This window comes from Myripristis murdjan, unplaced genomic scaffold (genome assembly GCF_902150065.1).
Source record: "Myripristis murdjan unplaced genomic scaffold, fMyrMur1.1, whole genome shotgun sequence".
In the NCBI taxonomy this organism is placed as follows: Eukaryota; Metazoa; Chordata; class Actinopteri; order Holocentriformes; family Holocentridae; genus Myripristis; species Myripristis murdjan.
In genome coordinates this window covers 64-16,392 of record NW_021941785.1, presented here as the reverse complement: position 1 = coordinate 16,392, position 16,329 = coordinate 64, and the positions used below count along the sequence as shown (strand labels likewise).

Here is a 16,329-nt window from a genome sequence, read left to right as displayed (position 1 = left end):
GCAAAACATCCGTCACACGGTGCGTTTGGGTCTCACAGGAAAGATGGTAAATACCAACATGCACTAATATGAACTGGATCCGATTTCATAATGTTGACTTGTGTAATGTGAGCGGAAATTTAAATTTAAAGAAAAATGGTTTCTGCAATGATGAACACCCATAATGTACAATACAATAACTAATGTAACACATTTTTAGAAATTGCATCATTTCATCAGTGATGGTTATTATAAAGTGTGACTGTTAATAATGCTGATAAAAGACTGTTTTATGTAATTTTAGATTTTTCTGTAAAGCTGGTATTGTGTTTTTATGAAGGAAATAAAGATTGTAAACACCAATATTGCCTTTATTTCAAACAAGAAACTCGATATAATATTCCAAGAAAACAAGAAAAAAAAACAACTCAGAATTTCCAAGATTAAGGTTGCAAAGTAACGTTTTACGAGGAAAACTTTAATATTCTCTGAGGCTGAAGTGGTTAATTTACATGAAAAAAACACAAATTTATGTGGAAAAAAACTCACAAAATCAGAGATTATAAACTCTCAAATTTACAAGAAAAAAACTTTGTTTTTTTTTTTCCAGAATAATTCTCTCCCACCCAGCTCCATATTTTTTTCTCCCTACAGTGGCCCTATTATACTGCCATATGTGGGCCAATCTGTTAACTTACATATAAAAAAAAAAAAAAAAAAAAAACACATTCATGTTGCTGATGGAGATATGAGAGATGACTACGATCAAATAATTTGTTTTGGATGATACAGCGATGCATATTATAGTGACACAAATGTGCAAAATCTGCTCTTAAACGTTTACATGCTGTATACAAGATCAGTGAGCTCAAAGACTTTATGTTTGAGGTATAAATATTGTGGTTTTCACTTTTTTGCTTTCAAAAATGTTTCCTCAAAGAATTTACTCTCAGAAATTCAGAGTTTTGTTCTCAAAATATCACCTCACACCCCGGCTCTGTAGTTTTTCCTACCCTGGCCCTGATGCGCCGTCGTACATACAAGCACCAGTGGAGGACGACGCGTTTTACCGTCGCCTCTCTCACAGTTCCTACGTTGTCCCTGTGCCGTGAACGCAGCATAATCTATTTGGATGACAGGGAAAAACACAGGATGAATGTGTCCCGTCATGCAGCGCGGCGAGTTCTTCCTCAGTGAGGAGACGCTCTGATCCGTAATGGCGGCCGGTTAGATCCACACAGCGACTCCACATCCAAACACAGCCGCGCTGACCGCAGCGCTCCGCGGGCACCGAGCTCACACACAGCGGGGGGACGAGCAGAGGGGCACGGAGCGGACACACGGCCTTCACGGGGACGGGAACCGTTCAGCGGGCCGTTGCTGGGACTTTTCTACTTTTCTAAAAAAAAAAAAAAAAAAAAAAAAAAAAAAAAAGATGGATGAACACCCCGGCGGAGGAGGGGTGGGAACGGGCGCCCCGAGGCAGCCTCCGCCGCCGCAGCCGGCCAACAGCAGCGGCACAAACCCCCCGATCGGAGGCGGCGGCGGCGGCGTGATGGTGCCGCAGCAGGCGGACGACATGCCGCGGCCGCAGCAGTACACCATCCCCGGCATCCTGCACTACATCCAGCACGAGTGGGCCCGCTTCGAGATGGAGAGGGCGCACTGGGAGGTGGAGAGGGCCGAGCTCCAGGTTAGCCTGCTAGCTGCTGTTAGCTGGGGTGCTAGCGCTAACCAGCTAACAACAACAACAACAACAACAACACCAGTCAAACCGAACCTAAAGCTCCGTGAAGTGAGAGGGACCGACGTGCCGTGTGTGTGCCGGCCGCGGCTCGGCGCCTCCGCGGAGCTACAGGCGGGTTGTTGTGTTTTCTGAAGCTCGGCAGCGGAGCTAAGTGGCTAAAGTGACGGGCTGAGGGGCTCAGGCTAGCGGGGAAGCCGTTAGCTTAACTCAGGTCCCTGCTGGCGTCCCTGCTGCTCTGTGGCTGATAATATTTAACTTTCCTTGTCTCTTTTATTGCTGACATGGAAGCAGTGGTGGTTAAATGAGAAGTGAATCCAGCTGACCGTCAGCTAGTCTGTGATTGCAGCCATTTTGCTCGGTGGGCTGTGTGTCGCCGTCATGCTAGCTGTAGCCGAGGCCCCGCGATACGATACGACCACGATACATCAACCACAGGGCGATAACACCGCGATTATAACCATTTTGCTGTATGTTGAGTATTGTGATAACATGTGTTGTGGTGAGGGACGGACAACATGTCATTTTCAGTGTCCATTTACGCTGAACTGAACATCAGAGTCAAAGTAATATAACAGAAATAATCTATAAATAAATCTGGGTCACTAAACATCAAACTCAAAGTAATTAACAAAAGAAATCTGGAAATTAAAAAAAAAACAAAAAACATCTAGAATGTAAAGTCTGCAGTGTTGAGCTTCACGTCAGAATAATTTCACAGTATTATTTTGGACTTTGGCAGAATTATGTCAGTTATTTTACACACGTGTATGTCTGCCTGTCTATATTATATATAGACCAAAAGATATTTAGATGTAGATATACACATGTATAGATATAGATATAAAAAGATAGTTTCATTATTGTTTACAGCACTTAAACTACGATACGACCACGATAGATCAACCACAGGGCGATAACACTGCGATTATAACCATTAGGTAGGTAGGTAGATACTTTATTCATCCCGCAGGAAATTCACATTTTCTACAGCAGTATCCACAGATTACTGATTAAGTAAATTAAAAAATAGAAATAAAGAATAAGATCTAAGTATAACAGAATAAGAATAACCTAACAACAGAACAACAGAATAACCTAAGTACAACCCAGTGTGCAAAAAGCAATGTGCAACAAAAAAAACAGAAAAAACCGTGTGCATGGGTGTATAAAATGTGCATAGAGGTAGGTCAATGTGCAAATTTAGAAGAAATATACAGTATATACATGATAAATAGCAGTAAGCAATATAAACACTATGAACAAGGATTATAAAAAGATAGGAATATGAACAATTTCAACAGAAGTATTAACAGTTAAACAATTTCAACAGAAGTATTAACAGTTAACATTTTGCTATATGTTGGATATTGTGTTAACATGTATTGTGGTGAGGGCTGGACAACATGTCGTTATGTAGACATGAACACGCCAGGTGTTCATATCTGGGCAGGCAGCGGGATGGACCGTGTCAGGTTCAGGGCTGGCCGGAGACCCTGCTCGCTCTCTGGTGATAAGGACAGTGTTTTGTCAAGTTAACTGCATTTTCAGTGTCCATTTGGGATTATCGTGCTGTGTGGTAATGGATGCTGAGTTTCTACTATCGCTCTTATGAGTGTGAACCCCTGGTCATGTTTACTATCATATCGATATCAAGATATTTGGCAGAAATATCGAAGCTGAAATGTCATCCATATCGTGCAGCCCCAATTGCAATTTATTACCTTTTTTCAACTGCAAAAATATGTCCCCAACAGGAAAAGTTTGTTTTATCTAGTAAGATAAAGTTTTCTTTGCGTTCATGTCACTTCAGTCATGTTTACTGCAGCAGGATGAGACAGACTGACCGACTCCGTCACAAAAACCAGCCACAGATGTTGTGTGAATTCTTGATGACACACTATCCATACTGGGTGTTTCTGTATGGAGACAGTATTACTGCTCAGAATATGGGGACACCGTGGTGTGTCAGTGTCTCCTGTAGACCTCAGTCGTGTGTTTGGTACCGGGCGAGACGTGCTGCTGGTTTCCTGAAGCTCCTCTGGTTTGGCTGAGCTGAAGCCGCCAGCCGTCACCGTGCAGCTCAAATGTGAAAACTGATTTCAGGTTCCTGACAGGGTGTCAAGGTGCAGCTTTAATTGAAGGGTGCTGATTTGTTTATTTAAGCTCTCTGTGTGTGTGTGTGTGTGTGTGTGTGTGTGTAAGATAGTGAGTCAGAGAGCGAGTTGCTGAAATGTGTGACAGTTCATAACTTTGTCATAACACACCCTGCAACAGGCACACTGAAGTGGAGGCTGATGGCTGTGTGTGTGTGTGTGTGTGTAATGAGTGGGTATGGGTACACTCTGGGCCCTGTGCTGACTTGTTGCTGTGACACTGAAGCATTCCTGCGGCGTGACTGTCAGAGCGGCAGATAAGGCTGCAGAACACTCCGCTGGAATCCTCCGTCAGCGCGGTGCCGGGTTCCACGCCAGCTCTTAGTCCCAGGCTCATGGGCTGACGTGACGAGCCTCTCGGAAACGAAGCGTCTCTGACTTTATTAGACGCAGGATAAACCTCTGAGTCAAAGAAATGAATACCTAAATAATAATATAAAAAAGTGGATCACTAAACATCAAAGTAATAAATAATAAATGAATCTGGAACTGAACATGAAAAAACTCTGGGCTGGAAAACAAAGACGGAGCGATGGGAAGTGATCAGAGTCCAAACCGAGCAGCAGCCAAAAGCCCAGAGTGTGAAGCGACGTGATGAAGATCTGATTGGAGGAGAGGAAGACGCTGTGAGCGAGGCTGGACTCAGACACACGGTGTTTCTGTCACAGGGCGGCCGGCGGTGCATTTTAAAGACTGACGACGATTTGGGGCAGAAAAACCCAACAGCCGGTTAATCAGCTGATCCGAGCCAGCCGAGAAAAAAAAAAAAAGATTTTACACTGAACTGAACATCAGAGTCAAAGTAATATAACGGAAATAAATCTATAAATAAATCTGGGTCACTAAACATCAAACTCAAAGTAATTAACAAAAGAAATCTGGAAATGAAAATAAAAAAAAACATCTAGAATGTAAAGTCTGCAGTGTTGAGCTTCACGTCAGAATAATTTCAGTATTATTTTAGACTTTGGGAGAATTATGTCAATTATTTTACACACGTGTATGTCTGCCTGTCTATATTATATATAGACCCAAAAGATATTTAGATGTAGATATACACATATATAGATATAGACATAAAAAAGATAGTTTCATTATTGTTTACAGCACTTAAACTATTATTTTATTCATATGTGAAACATTAAAGTTGCGGATGCAGAAAATGCAGTTACTTCACAAAGTAGGTTTGGATCAGAAGAGCTGAGTCGGCGTCGCAGGCCAACCCAGCCCTGCATGTGACGTCGTCCATGTCGTCGCCGTCTGAGGCGTGAACGTCCTGCGTGTTCACGTCCTGCGTGTTCACGTCCTGCGTGTTCACGTCCTGCGTGTTCACGTCCTGCGTGTTCACGTCCTGCGTGTTCACGTCCTGCGTGTTCACGTCCTGCGTGTTCACATCTACACGAGCCAATCAGCTGATTCCTTTCAGTCGCTCATTTTCTCTGTTTGACTTTCACCTCTTTCTGTCTTCCTCTCACAGAATTCTGATAATCAATCATTTCTTTTGGTCATATTACAGGCCAAATCAAATGGTGGATTATTTCCTGTGTGTGTGTGTGTGTGTGTGTGTGTGTGTGTGTGTGTGTGTGTGTGTGTGAGCTGACGGTGCAGTTTGTTCATGTTTGCTGTGTAAACTGGGTAGAGTCAACAGATCTGCCCTGCCTGCACTTTAACATGATTTCATCCAGGCTGATTGAGCAAACGCCTCTGAATACACACACACACACACACACACACACAGAGCCCAGTATAACCAGTCTTCACCAGTATAACCGTAACACAGCATGTGGAGTGCTGCAGACTGACGTGATCAGCTGATGAATCTGCAGACTCCTTCATGTTCTGCAGCTTCACCCAAACACACCATTTTACAACAGGCCACAAGAACACATGTGGACTGCAGGGTTTGGGGCCCAAACTGCATGGGATTAGCAGAACCATGGGTTCTCTGCCCAGAGAACCCATTTTCATTCACACATCTGGAGGTCAGAGGTCAAGGGACCCTGCTGGAGACAGACATGACAGATTCTCCCCTCGAGAAAATTTAGCTGAACTCTGCAGCGACATTTAGCCGCCGTGCAGACGAGCCCAGCGTGACGAGCCCAGCGTGACGAGCCCAGCGTGACGAGCCCAGCGTGACGAGCTCGGTACCCACAGACTCCTCTGGCCGTCCGGTCTCGGCCGTGTGCTGCCATCATCTGTCCTTCAAATCGATTTAGTCATAAAAAATAATCGATTAGATGATCGTTAAAGAAAGAAGCACAGGCCTTAAGTGACTCAAACCCCCACCGTGCAGCGAGGTGAGCCTCAGCTCCAGCTCTGCTCACCAGCTGAAATATTGATGCTACCATTAGCTGCCTGACACACACACACACACACACACACACACACACACACACACACACAGGAGAGGGTCTGATCTGAAAGCCATCAGGAGCAGGTCACCTGACCTCCGACCGAAAACTGTTTCAGACACAAACATCCAGAAAACCTCTCTGTTAATCCGGTCATCTGTTAATCCAGTCATCTGTTAATCCATTCATCTGTTAATCTGGTCATCTTCATCGTCATCGTTATCTTTAGCTGCCCCAGACACTTATTTTTATACGTTAAGTGCCTGAAAGAGAAATTCGACAGAAACAGATGTTCAGACTCCTGTCGCATTAAAGTGTGTGTGTGTGTGTGTGTGTGTGTGTGTGTGTGTGTGTGTGTGTGTGTGTGTGTGAGCTCAGCAGTAGTTTTTGTCAGTCGCTTTTCCTCTTGACTTCCTGTCAGGTGAAGATGACGTCACGGCGGGAAGTTCAGGTGTTTCCTGCCCGGTAGCTGAAGGTGAATCATGTGACCTTCACATGTCAACATGTCACAGCAACACGTGTGTGTGTGTGTGTGTGTGTGTGTGTGTGTGTGTGTGTGTGTGTGTGTGTGTGTGTGTGTGTGTGTGTGCGTGCTGTTGGACTGAAAGCCTCGGTGGAAACGTGTTTTCTTTGACAGAGTTATTAATCTGACTGATTTTAAAGTTTGTAAACCCGCCTCAGCTCTGTTGGGTGCTCCAGTTTCCCAGCAGGAAGTGCACATGAACGCCACACGAGGTCGTACCACCATGTGGTCAAACCGGGCTTGTAGATGTTGTGCTGATCCAACATGGCTGCCGCGGGCTCGGGGCAGCGGGAGCGGCAGCTGCAGGCGTCACACACTCACAGAAAAAGCAGGTTGTTGCTGCAGGGACAGAAAACTAACAGGCAGCCAGTCAGACGGAAACCAGGCGGTAAAAAACAAACAGTAGAAACCATAAAAGAGAAGAATCACCAAAACAAAACAAAAAGGCCAAAGCTGCTGCGTGCCGTGTGTGTGTGTGTGTGTGTGTGTGTGTGTGTGTGTGTGTCTGAGACGAGCCCAGCAAACTGAAAACAACAGATAGAAGCTGAAGGTTTGAAGTGAACTTTTTAAAGTAAATGTTAAAAGTACTCTAAAGGAAGTACAACAAGTAAAACTATACTTGTAATAACTTTTTAGAAGTAAATCATACTTCAAACACACTAAAGTGTTCTGCTTTTTGACCCGGGGTGGTTAGCCTACCTGGACACACTAACTAGTGTTCTGTGTGTGTGTGTGTGTGTGTGTGTGTGTGTGTGTGTGTGTGTGTGTGTGTGTGTGTGTGTGTGTGTGTGTGTGTGTGTGTGTGTGTGTGTGTGTGTGTGTGTGTGTGTGTGTGTGTGTGTGTGTGTGTGTGTGTGTGTGTGTGTGTGTGTGTGTGTGTCCCGCTGCAGCACAGTCATACTTTGGGAAGCAGGGCAGCTGCAGATAGCAGCGGGCTGTAATTAGGCAGCCTGGCCTACTGGGCCCTGCTCTACCAGCCCCGTCCCAGCTGGACGCTAAATGTAGACCGCCCCAAAATAACTGACACGCACACACACACTCACACACACACGCTCTGAGAGGCTGAGGTTCAACTTTCTGTCACTCAGCTGTTGAAGAGGCGATGATTAAAAGCAGCGTGACTCGGTTTGTTTGATAGCTGCTAATTTGATATCTCAGTTATTTTGGACATCAGAGGGAAGAAAGTAGTGATCTGAACTGATTAGGATCTGTGTGTGTGTGTGTGTGTGTGTGTGTGTGTGTGTGTGTGTGTGTGTGTGTGTGTGTGTGTGTGTGTGTGTGTCAGTGTCAGTGGTCCAGTTGTTCAGAGGTCTGGTCCGGCTCGCTCTGGTTTGTCACCCTGGTAAACTGGGCCAATGAGCTCACCCCACACACACACACACACACACACACACACACACACACAGCATCATGGTCATCCCTGTGCTCTGATCTCACTCTCCCTCTGAGGAGCGCTTGATTCATGTGGACCAGGTGCAAGGGGTGGGAGGGGCTGCGAGGTCCCTGTGAAATGACAGAATCTCATTATTTTGACTTCCTGGTCTGTAACGGTGACATCACTCCCTACCAGAAGATTTAAAACTAAAAATGCACAAAATTAACAAATAAAATTTATAATCCAGCCAGTGAGGTCTGTGCTTTAGTGACTGACTGGCTCTGATGTAGTGAATGAAGTAAGAACTGATCTGGAGTCAGTAAAGACACACTAGATCTGTTTATAAAAAAAAAAAAAAAAAAAAAATCAGTTGAACACTAAATGTGACTTTTCAGTCGACACGGCTCAGATTTCTTCTTCGTTGGTTCTTTACACTTCAGTCTCTCCTGCTACTGGAGCCGACGATGGCAAACACAAACTTTGTTGGGGAAATATTCAAATGTTTTTCAGGATCTTTTTCCTTAAAATCAGAACCAAACAGATCCCAAGCTGCTTCTCCGGCAACAGAAAAAGTGTTTTGTTTTGTGACCGACCAGAAGAAACCTGAGCCACGTCGTCCCGTCCCGTCCCGCCGCGGCCGCGCTTGCCTCAGCTCAGCTGCAGTCGCTGTGAATGACATCACATCTGATGAATAACCCTGACTAACATGCCGCCACACACACACACACACACACCCTCATGCTCCACTTTATCACTAGTCGTCATATGAAGTGCTAATAATGAGAGGGAGCAGTGGTGTGGGGGAGGTAGCTGTGATAGTAGCAGTGTGTGTGTGTGTTAGCAGGCTGATCTGCCCTCACTGACCCTGGGTCATATCACACACACACACACACACACACACACACACACACACTGCAGTGGTGTGTTCGTGTCCACGCAGAGCTGCGGCTTCGTGATGTGACCTAAATCTCATATCCTGATAATGATGCACATCATGATACAGCAGATTTCTGTAAGTTACATGTTTATATAAAATCACATTACATCTATTTGGTAAATCAAAGGTAGTGGATCATTTTATAAATTTTCTCCCTTTATTTGGAGCCTTTGTGCAAATGTTCAGTTAAACAGTAAAGCTAAAATAGAACTATGTAAAATAGAAGTGTCATGATGGTAGGAGTCTGTTAGTGATCTACACATGCTTTCCGATGCTGGCACCGTTTTTTCCCAGGTGACAGTAGTGCCATGAATGCACCATATGCAGCAACAGGTTTTCAGTTTGCTTGCTGACAACTTAGCATGATACAGCATTTTTTATGATTAAAAATCCAAGCAACTTGCCTTGTTTAAGGGGAGCGAGGACGTCACAGCAGCACGAGAGCTGCGTCTCGTTATGACGCCTTCATCCTGATGTGTTCAAATGTACCCCGGCATATTAGGGCCATTGTAGGTGAGAAAAAATGAAGGGATAGCACTCTGAGAAAAAAATTTATTTCTTAGATAAGTTGTATATTTATGAGGACAAAAACTTGAAAATTTATGAGAGATTAAAAAAAACCCTACAAATTTATTTGAAAAACTCAGAAAACTAGTTTCACTTTTTTGGTTAAAGGGACCAAGAATCAAGAACCAGATGCAGCAAAGTGAAGCCCTGTGGTTCCTGAACCTAAAAAAAAAAAAAAGAAAAGAAAAACTATTTCTGTTTTTTGTTCTCATAAATTTGTGACTATGATCTCAGAATTGTCCATTTTTTTCTCATAAATTTGTGAGTTTTTTTTCTCTTAAATGTACCACTTTAATCTCAGAGAATATCCCAGATTTTTTTCTTGGAATATCACCCTCCCTCCCCCTGCTCTGTCATTTTTTTTTTCTGTACAGTGGCCCTAATACGCCGCCGTACAAACGTAATCTTTAAAGGTTTATTTTTGGCGGGCAGCTTGGATCAGTACAGCCGCTTGAAGGAGAAGTTTGTTTTTGTTTTCATAGCAATAAAAATGAGATGTTAGAGAGGGACTGACCTGTTTAACTGCATGAATGTAAATGTGGCACTTTGTCTGTTTGTTTGGAAAGATAATGGTTTTAGTTATTAAAATATGCAATAAAAATGTTGGTTTTCTTATTGATCACGTCAAGAAAGAAGTTTACCGCTTTGCCCTTGATGTTTTTAGATCAAACACTTTGTGATATCAGACGGGGCCGGGAGCTGCTGGGTGTCGCGTCGTCTGCGAACGCAACGCGAAACGAACCGCGAGCTCTGAGACGTCCATCGACAGCGTCGCTTTGAAAAACAGAGTCACAGGAGTTTTAGGGGAATTTCCCTTTAATGCAGAGTCCTGGCTGTTTGTTTCTGTTGGACTCCTGCCCTGCTCTCTCTCTCTCTCTCTCTCTCTCTCACACACACACACACACACCTCTCCTGGTATGTCAGGAGGTTTGAAGTGTGTGTGTGTGTGTGTGTGTGTGTGTGTGTGTGTGTGTGTGTGTGTGTGTGTGTGTGTGTGTGGGGCTGTGGCTGTCAGTCATCCAGCCAGCCAATCGGAGTGCGGCTGAGTTGACTGACGTGTTATGTAATCGCTCTCCCAAACGTCTCCGTTCTCTCTGGGTCGGGACGGCGGACCCTGAGGTTCCCCGTTGTCATGGCAACCCTCACTAGAGGAAGTCATGACCCCCAGTTTGCCTCTGAAAGCCCCCTGTTGCCATGGGCACCCTGGCAGAGAGCGCTCCGCCATGTGTGTGTGTGTGTGTGTGTGTGTGTATAAATAGCCGTCAGTGTTGGGTTTCAGGACCAGCTGCTCTCTGACAGACAGACAGGCCGACATGTTGGAAAGTTTGGTTTGATTGACAGCACGCAGCGACGAGCCGATCAATCGATTAGCCGCTGGACGGGAAATCAGTCGGTTCTGATTTAAATCATCAGGAATCGCCTTCAGTCGTTTCTTTAAGTAAGAACCAGCAGATTGAATGGCTTTGGCCAGTTAATGGGCTGCTGGGTTTTTCCTCCTTCAGATGGTCATCATGGGCCTTTAAAAATCCACTAAAAACACCGTCTGTCTGTGCTGCAGATCTGTATCAACACCAGAATATTTGTAAGATAAGATTCGCCTTTATTCGTCCAGTGCCGCCTCAGATCTGTGCCTGTGGCCTGGTGTTCGGGCCTCTAGATGAAGAAAAATGATGGAGCAGGGAAGAGGGTTGATGTTCTGAGGAAAAAAAAAAAGAACTTGGATATTCTCTTAGATTAAAGTGATACATTTACCAGAAAAAAAACCTCAAAAATTTATGAGAAAAAACTGTATGTCTCAGGCCTGCAGCTGATCCCCTCAGCAGATCCTACAGGAACAAGGAGATCCTGCTGATCTGAGCCCAGAATCAGCAGATTGTTTTCTTCTGAATCGGCCCAAGTCACAGCAACGTCTCTTCAGAGTCCAGATGCTGAGGAGGAGGTTGGGGTTCTGGACTCAGACCAGCAGGATTTCCTTCAGACTGGATCCCACAGGAGGAGGACAAACTGGATTCACTGTTTTTTTGTTGTTTTTTTTCTTGTAAATTTGCGGCTTGATAATCTCAGAATTTTCCAGTTTGTTTTCTCATAAATTTGTGAGTTTTTTCTCATAATTTACCACTTAAATTTCAATTTTGTTTTCTCAAATATTCTCCCCCACCCGCCCCCCTTTGGATTATTTTCCTGCTGTGGCCCTGATGCACCATCGTACCTTTGCACTTCTCATAAATGTGCAAACTCTTGTCGAGCAGTTTGTGATTCTGACATTTGTTGTGCAGATTTAACCCTTCAGTACATGTTGCTGTTGGCTCGCTGCTTTTTTCTAATAACTGTTTTTAACTGTCTTTACTGTTGGCAGCCACAGAAAGTTTCCATTTCATTACGTACGACGGACCTGAAGTGTTTCTTGGTGTTCTCTCAGAACTGGCTGGCGTCTCGTGAGGAAAATGAGACTTGTTTTGTTTCGGTTCCAGCTGTTGGTGTTTAATTGGATCTGATTTGCGGGTCAAAGAGGGGAAGGTGAAAAGCTGCAAGAATAGAAACATTAAAATAATCAGGACTGGCCTTTTAGTCAGCTCCATAACTTCACAAATAAAAGTGAGTCCTGGTTTGACCTTTGACCTCAAACCAGCGAACTCACATGACTGTTGGTTATACTGGGATTAATCATTTCTCTCTCTCTCTCTCTCTCTCTCTCTCCAGGCCAGGATAGCGTTCCTGCAGGGGGAGAGGAAAGGTCAGGAGAACCTGAAGAACGACCTGGTTAGAAGAATAAAAATGTTAGAATATGCATTAAAGCAGGAGAGGTAAGAGGTCAGCGGAGAGGAGGCTCATCTTCTGGTTGTGTTGTTGTTGTTGTTGTTGTTGTTTTTTAATGTTGTATCTGTTGTTTTTTCTTTCTCTGCAGAGCAAAATATCACAAGTTAAAATACGGGACAGAGTTAAACCAGGGGGAAGTGAAGATGCCTAGCTTTGAATCAGGTGGGGGACAAACACAGGACCATGCAGCTCCGCAACACAACACACAACAACACAACACACAACACACAACACACAACACACAACACAACAACACAACACACAACACACAACACACAACAACACAACACACAACACACAACAACACACAACAACACAGCATACAGCACACAACAACACAACACACATCAACACAACACACAACAGCACAGCATACAACACACATCAACACAACACACAACACACATCAACACAACACACAACAGAAAACAGCATACAACACACAACAACACAACACACATCAACACAACAACACAACACACATCAACACAACAACACAACACACATCAACACAACAACACAACACACAACAGCACAGCATACAACACACATCAACACACAACACACATCAACACATCAACACAACACACAACACACAACAGCACAGCATACAACACACAACAACACAACACAACAGAAAACAGCACAGCTTTTATTTTATTTTATATTTTATTACATTTTGATGATGTAAAGAAACACACAGGATGTTGTTTATATTAAATGTGTCAGATCTGCAGAAGCAGGAGCTGCTGCAGGTCAGCTTTTATATTTCAGGAGCATCAATGAACCTGGTGCAACCACTGTGAGGTGTGTGTGTGTGTGTGTGTGTATGTGTGTGTGTGTGGTGAGGTGTGTGTGTGTGTGTGTGTGTGTGTGTGGTGAGGTGTGTGTGTGGTGAGGTGTGTGTGCTGAGGTGTGTGTGGTGAGGTGTGTATGCTGAGGTGTGTGTGGTGATGTGTGTGTGGCGATGTGTGTGTGGTGAGGTGTGTGTGCTGAGGTGTGTGTGCTGAGGTGTGTGTGCTGAGGTGTGTGTGCTGAGGTGTGTGTGCTGATGTGTGTATGCTGAGATGTGTGTGGCGATGTGTATGTGGCGAGGTGTGTATGCTGAGGTGTGTGTGTGCTGAGGTGTGTGTGTGCTGAGGTGTGTGTGGTGAGGTGTGGCTGAGGTGTGTGTGTGCTGAGGTGTGTGTGTGCTGAGGTGTGTGTGGTGAGGTGTGTATGCTGAGGTGTGTGTATGCTGAGGTGTGTGTGGCGATGTGTGTACGACGATGTGTGTATTGACTGATGTATTGAATGTGTCGTGTACTACAGTCTCAGAGCCATGCAGAAACTCTGTGTGTGTGTGTGTGTGTGTGTGTGTGTGTGTGTGTGTGTGTGTGTGTGTGTGTGTGTGTGTGTGTGTGTGTGTACACATCATGAGCTGATGGCAGGTTGATGCCTTTTGTTCTCTAAAAGCTCTGAGTCGTCACATCACTGCAGGGCTTTCCCATCCATCCATCCATCCATCTTTCCTCCTCCTCTTCCTCTCTTGGCCCTACACTCTCCTCCTCCTCCTCCTCCTCTGCTCCTCTTCCTCTCTTGGCCCTACACTCTCCTCCTCCTCTTTCTCCTCCTCCTCTCCAGTCTCTGCTCCCTCACTGTCCTCATCAGTCATTTAAATAAAGGTTACACACTCACATTTGTGATGAGCTGGTTGAACTCATCGAGCAGGTGGTGTGTTGTTTTGTCAGTGTGGCATAACTGCTTATTGTGTGTGTGTGTGTGTGTGTGTGTGTGTGTGTGTGTGTGTGTGTGTGTGCGCTTGTGCATTTGCAGAAGACACCAAAGACTCGGAGGTCTCTGCTGTTCCTGCCAACAGTCAGCTCACCTGGAAACAAGGACGACAACTGCTCCGACAGTGAGGACTCACACACACACACACACACACACACACACACACACACACACACACACACACACACACATTACAGGATTCCCATCTGTCCTGGAAACCCTGACATTTTACAGAAAGTGATAAAATGGACACATCAGTGATGTTTTCCTTTGTGTCAGAGCTGCTGATTGGCTGCTGTCGCTGTGCAGCGTCACACAGGGACGGAGCGACTGGCGGCTCAAAAACACGCAAAACACAAGTTCTGACCAACGTCTGGTCTGAGCATAAACAACATGTGGTCAGCGTCTCGTTAAAACATGAGGGATGGGTCTTTTATTTCCTTCGATTTTTCAAATTGTCACAAAAGTGTAAAAAATCAGATCGTCTGTGTGACGGTGGCTCGTTCAGTTCAGGGTCACATCCTGAGAAAAAGCTCCGCAAACACATCCAGCTGATTAGAGCTGAGAATCTTTAGCCACCTCACGATCCGATTGGATTATGAGGGGAACGATGTGATTATAAAGCCATCATCGATGCATCTCGATTCACATTTTTGTGATGATAGATAGGTAGATAGATAGGTATACTTTATTGATCCCAAACTGGGAAATTCCCACGTTACAGCAGCATCATCAATAAAAAACATAAATTAAAATTAAAATTAAAAGTATATACAATAGAGACTAAATATGCAAAATATATACACTAAAGACAATAAGGGCTAAGTATATGCAATAAACTAACCTAAGAATATGAGATGTTTAAGTGTTGAAATGTAAGAAATGTAAGATATACCGATGAAATAATAAATATGAAAACTGAAAAATACAGATAGTAGATGGTATGGCACAGGGTAAGCTTGACACCATGGAACCAGGAAAACCAAGTGGCAGAACATCGATTTTTTTTTTCTCCCACCTGCTGCTTATTCTGCCTTTAGTGACATTTAGAGCCACATAACGATGGATTACAAGGGTTCAGCAGCCATAAGATTTTACTTCAGCTCAAACCCCTTTTTGACCAGCCGTATTTATTTTCTTTAATTCTTTAATTATGTCAAATATGTTGTGCTGCTGTAATCAAAATAAACATAAAAATGATCTATTTTGAATGATTCTGTGAGCAAACATCATAAACAGAGTCTGCATCAGCTCTCCCTCCTGCAGCACCACAGGACTGCACACACTGACGCATGCTGTGTGTGTGTGTGTGTGTGTGTGTGTGTGTGTGTGTGTGTGTGCGCAGGTACCTGCAGGAGGTGGGCTACACAGACACCATCCTGGACGTGCGCTCTCAGAGAGTTCGCTCTCTGCTCGGCCTGGCCGGCTCCGAGCAGAACGGATCTCTGGAGAACAAGAACCTGCAGCACCTGATCAACGGAACCGACCGCAGGAAGGCCGACACCAAGAGGTACACACACACTCACACACACACACACACACACGCTCACACACACAGGCTCACACACACACACACAGGCTCACACACAGGCTCATGCACAGATCAATAGAAGTTAGATTTATGATCTTTAATGAAATTAGGGTTTTGCCTACAAGGCATCACATCTGATGATGTGTTACTGTGTGTGTGTGTGTGTGTGTGTGTGTGTGTGTGTGTGTGTGTGTGTGTGTGTGTGTGTTTGCAGGAGTCCAGGTGATGTTCTGGAGACGTTCAACTTCCTGGAGAACGCTGAGGACAGCGACGAAGACGAGGATGAGGAGGGAGACCTGATGGACGACATCAGCACCGACAAACACCACCGAGCCAAGAAACACAAGACTAAGGTACACACACACACACACACACACACTCACAGATACACACACACACACACACACACACATACACACACACACAAACGCACTCTCACACACAGATACACACACACACACACACACACACACACACACACACACAGATACACACACACACACACACACACACACACACACACACACACACACACAGATACACACACACACACACACACAGATACACACACACACA

The 16,329-nt window shown here is 44.7% G+C and overlaps 1 protein-coding gene across 1 annotated transcript; it reads left to right on the top strand.

Annotated features, from left to right (window-relative positions):
* Window positions 1-1,125: 1,125 nt before the first annotated feature.
* On the top strand, window positions 1,126-16,106 carry LOC115356749 (striatin-3-like; the record flags this gene model as incomplete). The annotated part of the gene is made up of 6 exons (XM_030047980.1): window positions 1,126-1,672; window positions 12,333-12,436; window positions 12,538-12,611; window positions 14,265-14,346; window positions 15,568-15,732; window positions 15,968-16,106. Coding segments are annotated over exons 1-6 (822 nt in total), but the record flags the coding sequence as incomplete, so codon positions are not given.
* Window positions 16,107-16,329: the final 223 nt, after the last annotated feature.